General features: G+C 42.7%; 1 protein-coding gene and 1 pseudogene across 1 annotated transcript in view; one reads left to right on the forward strand and one right to left on the reverse strand.

Moving 5' to 3' along the window:
- LOC111968246 (histone acetyltransferase p300) overlaps positions 1-4,233 on the reverse strand; it is a 50,436-nt gene extending 46,203 nt beyond the window's left edge. Inside the window, exons 1-2 of the mRNA XM_070444919.1 lie at positions 3,511-4,233; positions 547-1,145 (exon numbers count right to left, since the gene is read on the reverse strand). Coding sequence (XP_070301020.1) covers positions 547-1,145; positions 3,511-3,604 — 693 coding nt within the window. The 5' untranslated portion in view covers positions 3,605-4,233. The remainder of the gene's footprint in view (positions 1-546; positions 1,146-3,510) is intronic.
- Positions 4,234-4,606: 373 nt separating this feature from the next.
- The window catches only part of LOC111968247 (lethal(3)malignant brain tumor-like protein 2), a 29,500-nt pseudogene continuing 16,903 nt past the window's right edge, over positions 4,607-17,203 (forward strand).

The raw sequence follows: 17,203 nt of genomic DNA on the forward strand, positions 1-17,203 counted from the left end.
WGTGGGTTCAATTAAAACATTAATGATGGCTCAGAACAGGCAGACCAATTATCACTCCACCATGCCACGGTTGCCCCACATTTCATGTTGACATGTTGGAATAAGACGACCACTGATAATCAAGGGCTTCCACGTGGCTCCCAATTTGTAGTAATGTCTGGTTGCTCGCGAGGGCTAGGGGTTAATCGAATGACTTCATAATTTCGCTTCCTCCCTCCACATCCCAGGCATGCACTCTACTAGTCTTCCTCCTCCCTGACAGAGCCTTTAACTACACACAGCTTTAGATCTCTAAAACCCAAATAATTTGAATTGTACATTCTTAAACCTTGATTAAAACATCCTTAATATATGAATAATGACAACTGCTCTTTTAACCTGTTTTTGTGAATAAACTGTTGAATTTTAACATTGTGTGGGCAAAAATAACCACATGCAGCTTTCTTGGTCAGGGTGGCTTAAAGATGCCCATCTCAATGTCCTTAAACTAAAGAATAGGCAAATTAAAAACATCTCCGCTCTCTTGTCTGAAGGGTCCATACATACCTTGTTCAGTGCTCCAGGTTGCTGTACTCTGAGTCCAGCCTGTCCCCCGGCCCCCTGCTGCTGCAGAGTCTCAGCCAGCATGTTACTGCTCCCCCCCATCCCCTGGTTCGAGAAGCTCATCCTGGGGGATCCGTTCATCACCGGCCCCCCCATCATGGCTTGCTGCTGCTGCTGTCCGTTGCCCTTCTGGGCCCCAATCATGCCCCTGTTCATGGCACCCACCATCCCCACCTGCTGCTGCATCATGCTGGCCTGCTGCTGGGGTGAGAGGTGTTGCTGCTGGCCCATGCCCTGGGGCCCAGGGGATACCTTCATGTTCCCCAGGTGGCCCATGCTGGCCCCGCCTGGGCTGCCCACCACACCCTGGCCCTGCTGTGTGGAGGCATGTGGAGCGCCTGATCGAAGGAGCTCTGAGAGTTGCTTGTGCTTGGCCACTGCGTCCTGGCCACCCCCTCCTCCAGGGCCCAGGCCCATCCCACCTCCTCCCCCCAGACTGGTGTGCAGCTGGCTGAGGTCCCCTCCGTTGACCAGGCCCAACTCAGAGGAATTGATGAGCTCGTCAGGGAGGTCGTGCTCCAGGTCGAACAACGAGCCYAAATCTGTGCAGGGAGGGAGAAAACATGAGTACGGAGAAAAAGAGCAAGAGGGGGATTGTGAACATATGGAAAGAGAAAAAAGTGAAAGGGAGAGAAATAGAGGTGTGCCAGGGTACATTTCTGGCATAACAATAAGTGACTATTAACAAAACCAATTCCAGTGCACTGTATTCAAACAGTCATACATGGTCGCATCAAAGGTGGTGCCCAATCGGCATAGCCTGAGAACTACATTTGTATAATGAGGAAAACCAATGCTTTGAAATGAAGGTGGCCGCTCAAACAGACACTCTCCCACACACACACACACAGTGGCTGGCCTCGGACGGTCTGTGCCAGACCGCGAGTGTGATTTAGCACAGCGCAGACAGAGCTTTACACACAGAGTGACAGATGGGCCTCGACACTGCGTTAACACCACACAGAGAGCCAGGTTCATAGAGACCCTCTGGACACAGGTCCACCTCCAGTGTCATGTTCAGTAGGTAACAAATGGGAGAAAACCACCTTGAAACTGAGAAAAACAGAGGGGCAACGGGAAGTTGTCCATTTCAAAACATTTTGCAAAGCTGTGCCAGAGTATTGAACACAACCCAGGGGTAAGACTGAGCGTCACAAAATTATACCAATTGTCAAGAAAAAGCTTTTCTTCTTTGTTGTGCTATATTCAGGGGTTCCATGCCTTCTAACAAAGAAGCCCCCCCCCACACACTGACATTGTCACCCGCTGAAACCTTGAGATGCTCTCAAACAGAAAGCAGTTCATTGTGTCTCACCTGAAGACATAAGTCACTTAAGTTTCTGTAGTGTCCATCCAATTTGCAAATACAGGCCTCGTTTTGATATGCACTGAATATTGGGGTACAGAATGCCTGCAAGTTGCAACAATTTAAAAAAACGTTTTTTAAATAACTAAAGAATTTATGAATTGCTATAGGCCTACAGGACCTTCCCTGGAGAAATTGGACAGCCACAGCATTCTCTTAACACTACGAGAGAAAAAATATATCAAAAGAGCAGTACAGGCACGGGATTATTTTCTGTTATTAAGTACCTTGGGACGTCAAAGTATTTTCTGTCAAGTGGCTGACTTTAGCATGTACTGTTTGCTAATATATGGGCAATGGGAGGCAGTAGCTCGCTAGCAATGCAATGACAAAATTAACTAACAGTTTCAAGTCCAATTTCAAACTACTACTCGCTAGCTATTTAGCATCTGCAGAAGGCCATCTAAACATATCACAGTGGTAAATCCTGTGGCCCAGTTCTATGTTTGACCACTGCAATTTTACGTTTTTGTATAGGTTGTTAGCCTTAGTCCTCCAGTCTCTGCCACACATCTTCAGAAAAACTAGTTAATGACAATTTGAACATAATCACTCATTCAGCAAGCTAGCTACATGGGCCTGCTGCAGTAGTAGCTAGCTATGTAATTAACATCGTTAGCTAGCTAGTCATCGTTAATAAAACTAAGTTAGCTTAGTGGGAAACATGTAACGTTAACAAGTATCCAGGTGAACGAAACTTCACCAATTAGTTTGCTAACTACCGTTATCGTTTGTTATATATATAGTTAACGTTAATTAACTAACTTTATTAAATACTATCTTTGAGGAGGTAAAAACGTCAGTGTTGCAGTTAACTGTTAACCTTAGTTGGTGTGCTTACGGGCTAGCTAACGCGTTAGCATTGAATGGCGATGAGAGCTTTGTCACAACTCGCTTTGAAAGTTCGCTAGCGAACTGACTAAAGAGCTCACTAGCAACCTAAAAAATAACTAGTTAGCAAAGTAAGTTACTTGGCTAGGCGAATTAGCCAATTTACTTGTAAACGAGTTGAACGATGTGTTTCATTGATTGCCACTTAGCTGAATTAGCCACCTCATTTAGTATAAAATGTTTTTAAAACCATTTGCCACACCGATCACTACAGTAGCTAGCTAACGTTAGCTAGTTACTTAAAAATAGTTAGCTAGCTAACATTAGCTAGCGAGTTCTGTGTCGCTTAAAGGAAAGCGTCCTTGTCAATCTCGGGGATAATAATTTAAAATAATGTTTGCCGTARTGGCATAACATCTTAAACTGACAGTATTTATTACCTAAATGCTAACGACAAATAATGTAACAAACTACCCATGCAGCAAGCCCCGTATTCGTAACTAGCTAGCCAGCGTTCACCGTAGTGCTGAAATTACTACTAGCCTACTGCTATGCAAGTCCGACACACACATTCGCTAGCTAGCGCGACAAAAACAGTGGGCAATTACACGGCCCCTTTTCCTTCCGAATAATACCACAATAATTGAAAATACTACAAAATAAACAAAAAAAACAATACCCCTAACAAAAAAAGATCTAACAATATTTACCGTTTCCATCGCTGGCGGAGGCAGAAAGTGCCGGAGAGGATAGTTTAGGCCTCTTGGCTGAAGGCGGGCCAGAGTCCAGAACGTTCTCGGCCATATTTTTTCGAATTAAAAATATATACGGAATCCACAACCGGAGACGTTTTCACGTATTTTGAACCTTAATTTTCTTTTTGATTCCACAATTGTGACTTTTCCCCCTCCTTTTGGGGAAGTCCCGTGTAAAAAAAATACTCCTTAACTGGGTTCGCCTCTCGATTTCAGCTTCGGCGTATCAACCCCCTCCCTAGTCTGATTTTTTGTTCTTTATAAATTGCCAGCGGAGGAGGAGGGGGGTCGGTATGGGAGACACACGTAGCGGCTCTCCTCTAAACTCATATAACGTTAGCCTCATTTGATGCGAGAAAATTGTCCCAAGGTTTATCTTCCATGATTGTACGCGACCGTCATTTCTGCCACCCTTACCATAAGGTGAACATAATTGTCGGGTAGCAAACCCTTGTTGGTTGTGGTGTGGTGTGGTCGCGGGCGAAGAGGTGATGCGAAAAAATATACCAGCGCAGCTGCAATTTTTTGGGAATAGAATAGCCTATTATCGACAGGGTCTGGGAAAATGCAATTGATGAAAATTGTATTTCAATAGCCTATATGTTGCAATGCAACACAAATATGACAATGTATCTGGTTAAATCAGAATTGCAACTGCATGCATGGTGGTAAATGATGGATATGCTATCAAAGCATCTGAAWTACCATGTAACCATATAATTAGGAATTAGAACACTTTAATAGGATCTCTATGTTTGCACCATGCAACAACTTACACTATATATACGAAAGTATGTGGACACCCATTCAAATTAGTGGAGTCGGCTATTTCAGCCCCACCCGTTTGCTGACAGGTGTATAAAATCGAGCACACAGCCATGCAATCACCATAGACAAATATTGGCAATAGAATGGCCTTACTGAAGAGCTCAGTGAATTTCAATGTAGCACAGTCATAGGATGTCACTTTTCCAACAAGTCAGTTCGGTCAAATTTCTGCCCTGCTAGAACTGCCCCGGTCAACTGTAACTGCTGTTATTGGGAAGTAGAAATGTCTCGGAGCAACAACGGTTCAGCCGTTGTAGGCCACACAAGCTTACAGAACGGGACCACCGAGGGCTGTAGCGCGTAACAATCGTCTGTCCTCAGTTGCAGCACTCACTACCAAGTTCCAAACTGCCTCTGTGGAAGCAACATCAGCACAAGCACTGTTCGTCTGGTGCTTCATGAAATGGGTTTCCATGACCGAGCAGCCATACTTCACCATCTGTCAGTCCGACGGACAAATCTGGGTTTGGCGGATGCCAGGAGAATGCTACCTGCCCCAATGCATAGTGCCAGCCTTAAAGGTTGGTGGAGGAAGAATAATGGTCTGGGGCTGTTTATCACGGTTTGGGCTATGTCGCTTAGTACCAGTGAAGGGAAATCTTAACGCTACAGCATACAATGACATTATAGCCGATTCTGTGCTTCCAACTGTGGCAACAGTTTAGGGAAGGCCTTTTTCCTGTTTTAGCATGACAATGCCCCTGTGCACAAAGTGATACATACAGAAACGGTTTGTTGAGATTGGTGTGGAAGAACTTGACTGGCCTGCACAGAGCCCTGACCTCAACCCCATCAAACACCTTTGGGTTGAATTGGATCTCTGACTGCGAGCCAAGCCTAATCGCCCAACATCAGTGCCCGACCTCATTAATGCTCTTGTGGCTGAATGGAAGCAAGTCCCCGCAGCAATGTTCCAATATCTAGTGGAAAGCCTTCCCAGAAGAGTGGAGGCTGTTATAGCAGCAATCGGGGGACCAACTCCATATTAATGCCCATGATTTTGGAAATAGATGTTCGACGAGCAGGTGTCCACATACTTTTGGTCATGTAGTGTGGATCTCTAATATAAGCTGATCAGCGTGCTGATCAAGCTAATCAGGGAGCTAACGCAAGTCTTCTGGGTCCAGACAAGGCTACTCATCACAGCTCACCAAACCACCGATCCGGTCTGTAACATATTCTTATCCTCTTCTCTCCACAGCGGTGTGTGAGATGTGTGGTTTCATTGGGAGCGGAGACACCTTCTTTTCCAAGACCAAGCGTTTCTGCAGCGTCTCCTGCTCCAGAGCCTACTCCTCCAACTGCAAGAWGTCCTCTATCCTGGCACGGCTGCAGGTGAGAGAGAGAAGCAAGGCACAGGTGATGATCYACCTCCAAGTACAAAATGTCTTTCTGTGTGTACAGGTGGTGAGGCTAGATTTGTATAGACTTTATACTGTATAGCCATTTATATAGCAACACCCTTTTCTCCACTCCTTGTTCTATTTTCTAAAGGGAACCCCCCCCACCAAGAAAGCCAAGGTGCTGACTTAGACGGCCTGGTACCCCCAGATGGGGAACATGATCGCCTCTCTGGGCAATAGTCAGGACAATAGCTCCAGCTCTACTGGACAGGATGGTGAGACCACTTAGAGGGCTTTTCCATTGCTGGGTTTTTACACAGGTGTTTGACCTAAAGACTCTTGTGTTTCTATTGTGGAAAAGCCACATTATTGACAGACACATACATAGACTGTTAGTTAAAACATCACACCATTGCAGCCAGGAAGGAAAATACTCTCAATAATTTTATGTAAGTTACAAGATGTGAAACATATAGTTCCTCTCTGAGACTTGTCCAGTATTATCATCCCCTTTCCCTCTTGCTATATAGTTGCAGCAACAGGAAGCTTTGACTGGGGTGCTTAGTGGAGGAGAGAGGCTCTGTCGCTGGTTCAGACATGCGAGTCTTCCTCTGATCTTATCTTAACCTATACCATACAGAAATTTGATTAGCAAAACCTTTAGTATGTTAACCCGAGAGTCGATCTAATTCGTTAWTTTTTWAAATCCCCATCAAAATCTGTCCATTTAAGCTACAGAAATCCACTGCATTCGCCGATGTCGCCCTTCCTCATCTGTGGTGAAAGGTGGCAGAGCTAGAACGGTGTTAGTTAGATCGAGACATCCCGAAAACCGGCCTTCACACGAAAACGTCTGTTAAGACCCCTCAACGGAAAGATGAGACTCTCACGAACACGTACGTGTTGGTTGTTTTGCCTCACAATACTAGTCTGTCGGTAGCCCWGTTAAAAAATGAATGGAAGTACTGTGCATTCGGAAAGTATTCAGACCTTTTACGTTACAGCCTTATTCTAAAATTGATTAAATTGTCCCCCCCCTAAATCTACATACAATACCCCATAATGAAAAAGCAAAAACAGGTTTTTAGATCTTTTTGCAAACATATCAAAAAAAAAAAATGGATAATCACATTGACATGTGTTCAGACCCTTTACTTTGTACTTTGTTGAAGCACCTTTGGCAGCGATTACACCCTCAAGTCTTCTTGGGTATGACGCTACAAGCGTGGCACACCTATATTTGGAGTTTCTCCCATTCTTCTCTGCAGATCCTCTCATGCTGTCAGGATGGCTGTGGAGCGTCACTGCATAGCTATTTTCAGGTTTCTCCAGAGATGTTCGATCGGGTGCAAGTCCGGGTTCTGGCTGGGCCACTCAAGGATATTTAGAGACTTGTCCCGAAGCCACTCCTGTGTTGTCTTGGCTGTGTGCTTAGGGTTGTTGTCCTGTTGGAAGGTGAACCTTTGCCCCAGTCTGAGGTCCTGACGGCTCTGGAGCAGGTTTTCATCAAGGATCTCTCGGTACTTTGCTCTGTTCATCTTTCCCTCGATCCTGACTAGTCTCCGAGTTCCTGCCGCTGAAAAACATCCCCACTGCATGATGCTGCCATCACCATGCTTCACCGTAGGGATGGTATTGGCCAGGTGATGAGCTGTGCCTGGTTTCTAACAGACCAGATAATCTTCTTTCTCYTGGTCTGAGATTCCTTTCGGTGCCTTTTGGCAAACTCCAAGCGGGCTGTCATGTGCCTTTTACTGAGGAGTGGCTTCRGTCTGGCCACTACCATAAAGGCCTGATTGGTGGAGTGCTGCAGAGATGGTTGTCCTTCTGCAAGGTCCTCCAATCTCCACAGAGAAACTCTGGAGCTCTGTCAGAATGACCATTGGGTTCTTGTTCACTTCCCTGACCAAGGCCCTTCTCCCCCGATTGCTCAGCTTGACCGGGTAGCCAGCTCTAGGAAGAGTCTCGGTGGTTCCAAACTTATTCCATCTAAGAATGATGGAGGCCACTGCGTTCTTGGGGACCTTCAATGCTGCAAAAGTTTTTTTGGTACCCTTCCCCAGATATGTGCCTCGACACAATCCTGTCTCAGAGCTCTACAGACAATTCCTTCGACCTCGTGGCTTGGCTTTTGCTCTGACATGTGTAACAGTTTAACTTTACGTCCGTCCCCTCGCCCCGACCCGGGCGCGAACCAGGGACCCTCTGCACACATCAACAACAGTCACCCACGAAGCATCGTTACCCATCGCTCCACAAAAGCCGRGGCCCTTGCAGAGCAAGGGGAACCACTACTTCTAGGTTTCAGAGCAAGTGACGTAACCGACTGAAAGGCTGCTAGCGCACACCACCGCTAACTAGCTAGCCATTTCACATCGGTTACACATGCACTGTCAACTGTGGGACCTTATATAGACAGGTGTGCCTTTCCAAAACATGTCCAATCAATTGAATTTACCACAGGTGGACTCCAATCAAGTTGTAGGAACATCAAGGATGATCAATGGAAACAGAATGCATCTGCTCTCAATTTTGAGTCTCATATTAAAGGGTCTGTAAATAATAAATACTTATGTAAATACAGTATTTCTGATATTTTTTTATTTTTATTCAATAACTGTTCGCTTTCTCATTATGGAGTATTGTGTGTAGATTGATGAGGAACAATTTTTATTAGTCATTTTAGAATAAGGCTGTAATGTAACACAATGTGGAAAAAGAGAAGGGGTCTGAATACTACACTCCGAATGCACTGTATTATTGAGATCAATCTTTTTGGGAGCCCAGATAATTGATTTATAAATCCCATCATTGGATGGTTCGTGACTTGGGTTTGGCAAGGGACTTCATAGGCCAGCATAGCTGACCTAAGTTGTAAATATAAAAAAAGGAGTTGCATGGTAATGTATGTGTCTTTCAAATTTACATTTACATTTACATTTAAGTCATTTAGCAGACGCTCTTATCCAGAGCGACTTACAAATTGGTGCATTCACCTTATGATATCCAGTGGAACAACCACTTTACAATAGTGCATCTAACTCTTTTAAGGGGGGGGGGTTAGAAGGATTACTTTATCCTATCCTAGGTATTCCTTAAAGAGGTGGGGTTTCAGGTGTCTCCGGAAGGTGGTGATTGACTCCGCTGACCTGGCGTCGTGAGGGAGTTTGTTCCACCATTGGGGTGCCAGAGCAGCGAACAGTTTTGACTGGGCTGAGCGGGAAATCTTGGAAGGTTCTCAAGCCATTACTGTCCATGATATCTGCAAGGATATGGATTCCACATTTGTACCATTGAGGTTATGCAAAAGGCCGCCCTTCAGATCACAAGGCATTATTGTGAAATATTGGAGTATGYGCATGCCATTTTGATTCCCAGTTACATTGTTTGAAATTTTTGCAGCAAATAGAGATTGTGTGAGCAGAAATGGGACCAAAGCATAGTTTACATTGTTTAACAGATATATCAGTGAAGACCACCTCTTCCATGGCAGTAGGATACACTGTATTTCTCTCTATACCTCAGCCAGTTGGTGGAATAATCATGTCTAAACCAATTTAGGATCGGACAAAATTCTAGTGCCTGGAAATACCATTTTAAAGTTTGGTACGGATAGTCCCCCTACGTCTTTCTATTTTGTAATTTTACCCGGGATCGCTTACCTTGCAATATACATTTTGAAACCACAATATGGATTTTTTTCTCAATAGTAAGAAGGGGGAGACAAAGGAAGGATTTAACTACATCAATTCAACCGTGGCAATATATTCATTTTGACAATTGATATGCTGCCGGTTAAAGCAACTGGGACGTTAGTAGGCTTGGGCGGTATAACTTGTATATCGGGGTATTTGGAAAAAGCCACGGGATGGGTTTAACACCGTCAACTATTTATTTTGACGTTTTTAAATCCATTTGAATTACCTGCAGTCAACTTGTGCAATTCTTTAGGACAGTGGTTCCCAAACTGGGGCGCGCAGTTTTTTTATTGAGGAWCTCAGCCCGGCTTTAAACTTACTCTTGAAAGTTGTAATAGTAGAATTTCAAAATTGTTTAGTGCATCAGTTTTCCTCTTGTCACGTCAGTCATTGCATACCWTAGAAAGCTATTTATAACTCGTCAGAAATGTCCAGATCAACTAGCCAATGTCAGCTAACATTTTTATTTATTTAGGTTTTTTAGCCCATAGATATTGTTGTACTTTTTTTAGTACATTTTTGCTTTAGAACTGCAACATTTTCTTTGCACTCCATGACAAAATGTGTAGAAATGCAGAAAAGTATGCTTTAAACATGCAAAATTCTCTCTACCAACGAGAYCTGTGAACAGTTTGCCCATATAAATAGACGCGTGGGATGTTCCCAAATGCTGTAAGGGAAAACGTTTTGGCACCCCCGCTTTAGGAGATAACGCAGATTGCGTTCTTCATTTCACCTGTCACATTATTTAATGTTATGAAGATTACCATAGTTTCCCAGAACAGTTGAGTCAGTGTCACGCGTTTGTTTGTAAATAGCACAACGCGAGAAAGCAGCAGGTGAGTCCAAAGCATTCTTTATCTATCGGCAAGTCCCTGTTGTGCGGCGCACATGAGGTGATAAAGTTACACTTGTATGCAATGCAAACATTTTGTACTGAAATCAGATATCTTATAATGGCTTCCATACTCACCGAAAATGATTCGTTAGCTATTAACTATGCTTGTATAACTTTGAGCTGGAATTGACAGTCTTAGCAATTTGTTATTTTTCCGCTTGTTAGCATTTATCTAACAGCGTCTGTGATTTCGCTATTKGTTTGTGCAAATTTTGCTAGCATTCTGGTAATTGAGACCCAATTGTATTTTCTTGCTTTTATTGCGCCTCTTGTGTGCTATGCCGGTAATACCCTAAATCCTGGTATGAGAGAAGGAAGGCATGACGATTTTGAAAATCTGGATACCGGCCAAGTCTAGATGTTAGTTATCTACTGAGGTCGGATTGAATTGATTTGAGCGTTGTGTTAAAGTTTCTGGCAATGGGTTTATCTAAGGAAGGAAATATATAGACTAACGGTCAAAAGTTTTAGAACACCTACTCATTCAAAGGTTTTTCTTGCTTTTTACTATTTTCTACATTGTAGAATAATACTGAAGACATCAAAACTATGGATTAACACATGGAATAATGTGGTAACCCAAAAAGMGTTAAACAAATCCAAATATATGAAGCTGGTTGAGAGAATGTTAGAGTGCAAAGCTGACATCAAGGCAAAAGGTGGCAATTTTTTTTTAACACTTTTTTTGTTGTTGGTTACTACATGATTTCATATGTGTTATTTCATGGTGTTAATGTCTTCACAATTTTTCTACAATGTAGAAAATGTAAAAAATTAAGAAAAACCCTTGAATAATTAGGTGTACTAAAACGTTGACTGGTAGTGTGTGTGTGTGTGTGTGTATATATATGTATGTATGTATGTATATATACACACTACCGGTCAACGTAGCCACGTTGACATCAACTATATATAGTTGATGTCAGAAGTTTACATACACTTAGGTTGGAGTCATTTAAAACTCGTTTTTCAACAGGTCCATAAATTTCTTGCTAACAAACTATAGTTTTGGCAAGTCGGTTAGGACATCTACTTTGTGCATGACAAGTAATATTTCCAACAATTGTTTACAGACAGATTATTTCACTTATAATTCACTGTATCACAATTCCAGTGGGTCAGACTGTGCCTTTAAGCAACTTGGAAAATTCCAGAAAATGATGTCATGGCTATAGAGGCTTCTGATAGGCTAATTGAAATCATTTGAGTCAATTGTAGGTGTACCTGTGGATGTATTTCAAGGCCTACCTTCAAACTCAGTGCTTCTTTGCTTGACATCATTGGAAAAATCAGCCAAGACCTGAAAAATTGTAGACCTTCACAAGTCTGGTTCATTCTTGGGAGCAATTTCCAAATGCCTGAAGGTACCACATTCATCTTTACAAACAATAGTACGCAAGTATAAACACCATGGGACCACTCAGCCGTCATACCGCTCAGGAAGGAGACACGTTCTGTCTCCTAGAGATTAACGTACTTTAGTGTGAAAAGTGCAAATAAATCCCAGAACAACAGCAAAGGACCTTGTGAAGATGCTGGAGGAAACAGGTACAAAAGTATCTATATCCACAGTAAAACGAGTCCTATATCGACATAACCTGAAAGGTCAATCAGCAAGGAAGAAGCCACTGCTCCAAAACCGCCATAAAAAAAGCCAGACCAAGGTTTGCAACTGCGCATGGGGACAAATATCGTACTTTTTTGGAGAAATGTCCTCTGGTCTGAGGAAACAAAAATAGAACTGTTTGGCCATAATGACCATTGTTATGTTAGGAGGAAAAAGGGGGATGTTTGAAAGCCGAAGAACACCATCCCAACCGTGAAGCATGGGGGTGGCAGCATCATGTTGTGGGGGTGCTTTGCTGCAGGAGGGACTGGTGCACTTCACAAAATAGATGGCATCATGAGGTAAGAAAATTATGTGGCTATATTGAAGCAACATCTCAAGTCATCAGTCAGGAAGTTAAAGCTTGGTTGCAAATGGGTCTTCCAAATGGACAATGAGCCCACGCATACTTCCAAAGTTGTGGCAAAATGGCTTTAGGACAACAAAGTCAAGGTATCGGAGTGGCCATCACAAAGTCCTGACCTCCATCCTATAGAAAGTGTATGGGCAGAACTAAAAAAAGCATGTGCAAGCAAGGAGGCCTACAAACCTGACTCGGTTACACCAGCTCTGTCAGGCGGAATGGGCCATAATTCACCCAACTTATTGTGGGAAGCTTGTGGAAGGCCACTTGAAATGTTTGACCCAAGTTAAACAATTTAAAGGCAATGCTACCAAATACGAATTGAGTGTATGTAAACTTCTGACCCACTGGGAATGTGATGAAATAAATAAAAGCTGAAATAAATCACTACTATTATTCTGACATTTCACATTCTTAAAATAAAGTGGTGATCCTAACTGACCTAAGACAGGGACATTTTTACAAAGATTAAATGTCAGGAATTGTGAAACTGAGTTTAAATATATTTGACTAAGGTGTATGTAAACTTCTGACTTCAACTGTGTGTGTGTGTATGTATGTATGTATGTATGTATGTATGTATGTATATATATAAATAAATGTTTGGGATACCATAAATAGAGATGTAGTTCTTATCGGGGTCTTGAGGCAGAAGGGCAGATTTGGTTAGATTTATTTTAGAACTTGAGATGGAGCTGAATTTGATTTTCAAAGCGTTTTGGAGGGATTGAGATACTTTATCTGGACAATGTAAGATATTATTGGTGTAATAATGAGATGAGAGTCCCATAGAATTGAGAGATAGTGTAATTTCTTTCGTTTGTCGAATTGAGAGAGTGTAATTTCTTTCGTTTGTCGAATTGCCTGGGCCAGGGGCTCCATAGAGAATAAAAAATAGCAGAGGTGTAATGGGATCACCCTGCCTGCTTTAATTGTGCTCCTAGATTTATTTGTGTGTTTCTACATTTCTATTTAGGAGCACATCATGTAGTCCTTGTAAAAAAAAATGTCAGTGTAGAGCCCTGAACTGTCATGTTGTATAATGATTGGAGACAGATGCAGGAATGCGTCATAGGGTTTTTTATTTTCTCCACCCAAACAGAAGAGCGAGGTGTAAATCTCTAAAGAATACACGGGACGAGACCCGTAAAACAAGTGCACAATAACACGTTGCATGGAAGCCGATACAATAGCACAGGTACTCACATGACCAAAGGACATGGTAACAAGGACAATGAGGAACAGAGGGCACATATACACACATACTAATCAGGGGGAACGGGAACCAGGTGTGCGTAATGAGACAAGACAGTCCGGGGTTGGTGGTAATGAATCCAGTTCAGTGACGCCTAGAAGGCCGGTGACGTAGACCTCCTGAGCTGGTGAACCGAATGTACAACAGTACCGGGGGGGATCCGTGACTTGAACTCCGGGCCGGAACTACGTATGAGGACAACGAGGTCCGGACATCCGTCATTTTTTTCTATGTATAATTTTGGAACTCCGTCGGGGTCTCGCCTTACTGTTAGAATAGTTAGAATAGTAGAATACAAAAGGTCAAATTTCGTAACTTAGTTGTGCATCAGTAGTTTTCATCTTGTTATATGACACTAACAGTCACCCAATTTGCTCATGTCAGTAAAACAAATGTAGATAGGTAAATTATTTTAGTCACACTCAGATATCATATTAACATTGCATAAATCATAAATCAAAATGACTTATGCCATTGCTGTAAAACTGCAAAATAATGTGTTCTGTAAAGCAAACTAATGTTTACTTTTTGTTAATATTTTTTTCTGCTAACYGATCCCTCTTTATACGTATTCAATTATCTCCAGACCGCACTAAGACCCTGGTTACGGCGCTGCCTGAACTATAATAATAAATAAGCCTTATCACTCAGCATTTTGTGGCAGGGCAGGCACTTTGCTGATTATTGATCTAGTTGTAGAACTGTTGATCTGTTTTTACTATTGCATCATGTATCTAAATTATTTATTAGAACATACATTGTTGAAAAGATGCAGGTCACAAAAATGAAATGAAATTCAGCAATATACCACATTACTTTGTGGCGAAATCCTGCACTTAAGTGCGCTGCCACTTTAAGAGCGCATGAGCAGTAGGAAGGAGGAGATAAAAGAGCTCGTTAAGCTCTATTGGAGAGGAGCTATTGATTGGCGCGACAGTTTTTGTTGTGTGCTATGCTGCAGAGGTTTTTTGTTTGTCTTCAGCGTATGTGGTTGTACAGTGTTTGGATCAATCCTCGGTGTGATCGCTCGACGACGTGGTTGGTTCTCATTTGGGACCACGATGGTTATGGATCAAATGGATTAGTAGCAACATTTGTTGCGAAGCGTTCAACTACAACCCAACATACCATCGGACAGTCAGACCGGATACCTGCACCCTCAAGACCACAGCTAAGCCCTCTCTTGTTCCCTTTCTCTCTTTCTCTTCACGCTATGTTCCAGTGCTTTACACTGCAACCGACTCTATTTCCTAAGTACATTGAAGTTTCATTGGAGCTGGACTAGTGTGTATATGAACACCACACATTCATACCCTCTGCACTCCTTCCCAGGAAGAAATACAAACTATTGCAAATCCTCTGTGTGATGACTGGGTTCATTTGTTATTGTATGAAGTTTGCTATTTATTTGCTCTGCCATTATTGTTATATGAGGTATGTTTGGTGGGGTTACCAAGAATTGTGGAAGGACTGTGATGTGATGTGTGATCTATAGGGTGTGTATTCTTTTTCTCTCCGCTGGCTATCTGGTCAACAGGCTACACTCTAGGCAGTCTCTTCTGTTGATGTGTGTGGGTCTGGTAGTGGTACTCGCTGTTCTACTATTCTTTTCTTTCGGCAGGGTTAATACCTGCCTGGCGCCCGAACAAAATCTTCTTTACCTTTCTCTAATTAATACCGCTACAACTTCATACTAGTAATACATTTATTGTTTTAGAAACATTACAAAGCATGCTCAGCCATTTAAAAAAAAAATAATAATAATAAATTGCAATTATGGCAGAAACAAAATTTTGGCTGGTTAAAAAAATCTGAGTGGCTAGTATTTTTGATCTACCTGTCACAGTGGCTGGTGGACCAAAAAGTACATTTCCCACCCTGATCCCAACCCTGCAGGTGCAACTATGTGCCCAGTGGGATGACATCACAGTGGGGTTAAAGGTGGAGGTCCTGAATACCAGTGCCATCCTGGCTAGTAAGGTTTAATGGATCGCCAGCATCAGCCAAATACACTGAAACTGACTGATCTGAAATGGCACCCTTTCCATATACAGTGTACAACTTTTGAGTGCATTACACAGGGAGCAATGTTCCATTTTAGGAATCATACTGAGATCTCAACTTGATGTTTAATGTCAAGTACTGTATGTTACAGTTTACCTCTCTGTGGTCTAGCTCTCCCTCCCTCTGTTTTCCAGGCTACAAAGCTCGGTTGAGGTAATGGGGCTTTGTGGAGGACAGCAGCCTGGGCTCTGGAGACATGTACCCCATCGGATGGTGTGCCATGACTGGCAAGCTGCAGGTGCCACCATAGGGTGAGTGACCTCCACAATAAAGAGCATTATAGGTATTAACATTTCAGGTGAAATGTCAGTAAAAACAAACAAGTGTATGTGTGTATATATATATCACACACACAGTTGAAGTCGGAAGATTACATACACCTTAGCCAAATACATTTAAACTCAGTTTTTCACAATTCCTGACATTTAATCCTAGTAAAAATGTCCTGTCATATGAAACGTCAGAATAATAGTAAAGAGAATGATAGATTTTATTTAAGCTTTTATTTCTTTACATGCTACCAAATACTAATTGAGTGTATTGCCTTTAAATTGTTTAACTTGGGTCAAATGTTTCGGGTAGCCTTCCACAAGCTTCCCACAATAAGTTGGGTGAATTTTGGCCCATTCCTCCTGACAGAGCTGGTGTAACTGAGTCAGGTTTGTAYGCCTCCTTGCTCGCACACGCTTTTTCAGTTCTGCCCATCTATACGTGCTCACGGGTTGGGATGGTGTTCTTTGGCTTGCAAGGCTCCCCCTTTTTCCTCCAAACATAACGACGGTCATTATGGCCAAACAGTTCTATTTTTGTTTCATCAGACCAGAGGACATTTGCTGGAGGTTATTTTGCAGGGCTCTGGCAGTGCTCCTCCTTGCACAAAGGCGGAGGTAGCGGTCCTGCTGCTGGGTTGTTGCCCTCCTACGGCCTCCTCCACGTCTCCTGATGTACTGGCCTGTCTCCTGGTAGCACCTCCATGCTCTGGACACTACGCTGACAGACACAGCAAACCTTCTTGCCACAGCTCGCATTGATGTGCCATCCTGGATGAGCTGCACTACCTGAGCCACTTGTGTGGGTTGTAGACTCCGTCTCATGCTACCACGAGTGAAAGCACCGCCAGCATTCAAAAGTGACCAAAACATCAGCCAGGAAGCATAGGAACTGAGAAGTGGTCTGGGTCACCACCTGCAGAACCACTCCTTTATTGGTGGTGTCTTGCTAATTGCCTATAATTTCCACCTTTTGTCTATTCCATTGGCACAACAGCATGTGACATTTATTGTCAATCAGTGTTGCTTCCTAAGTGGACAGTTTGATTTCACAGAAGTGTGATTGACTTGGAGTTACATTGTGTTTTTTAAGTGTTCCTTTTATTTTTTTGAGCAGTGTACATCCACAGGTACACCTCCAACAGACTCAAAATTATGTCAATTAGCCTATCAGAAGCTTCTAAAGCCATGACATCATTTTCTGGAATTTTCCAAGCTGTTTAAAGGCACAGTCAACTTAGTGTATGTAAACTTCTGACCCACTGGAATTGTGATACAGTGAATAAATCTGTCTGTAAACAATTGTTGGGAAAATTACTTGTT

Source organism: Salvelinus sp. IW2-2015, linkage group LG8 (assembly GCF_002910315.2).
Source record: "Salvelinus sp. IW2-2015 linkage group LG8, ASM291031v2, whole genome shotgun sequence".
Taxonomy (NCBI): Eukaryota; Metazoa; Chordata; class Actinopteri; order Salmoniformes; family Salmonidae; genus Salvelinus; species Salvelinus sp. IW2-2015.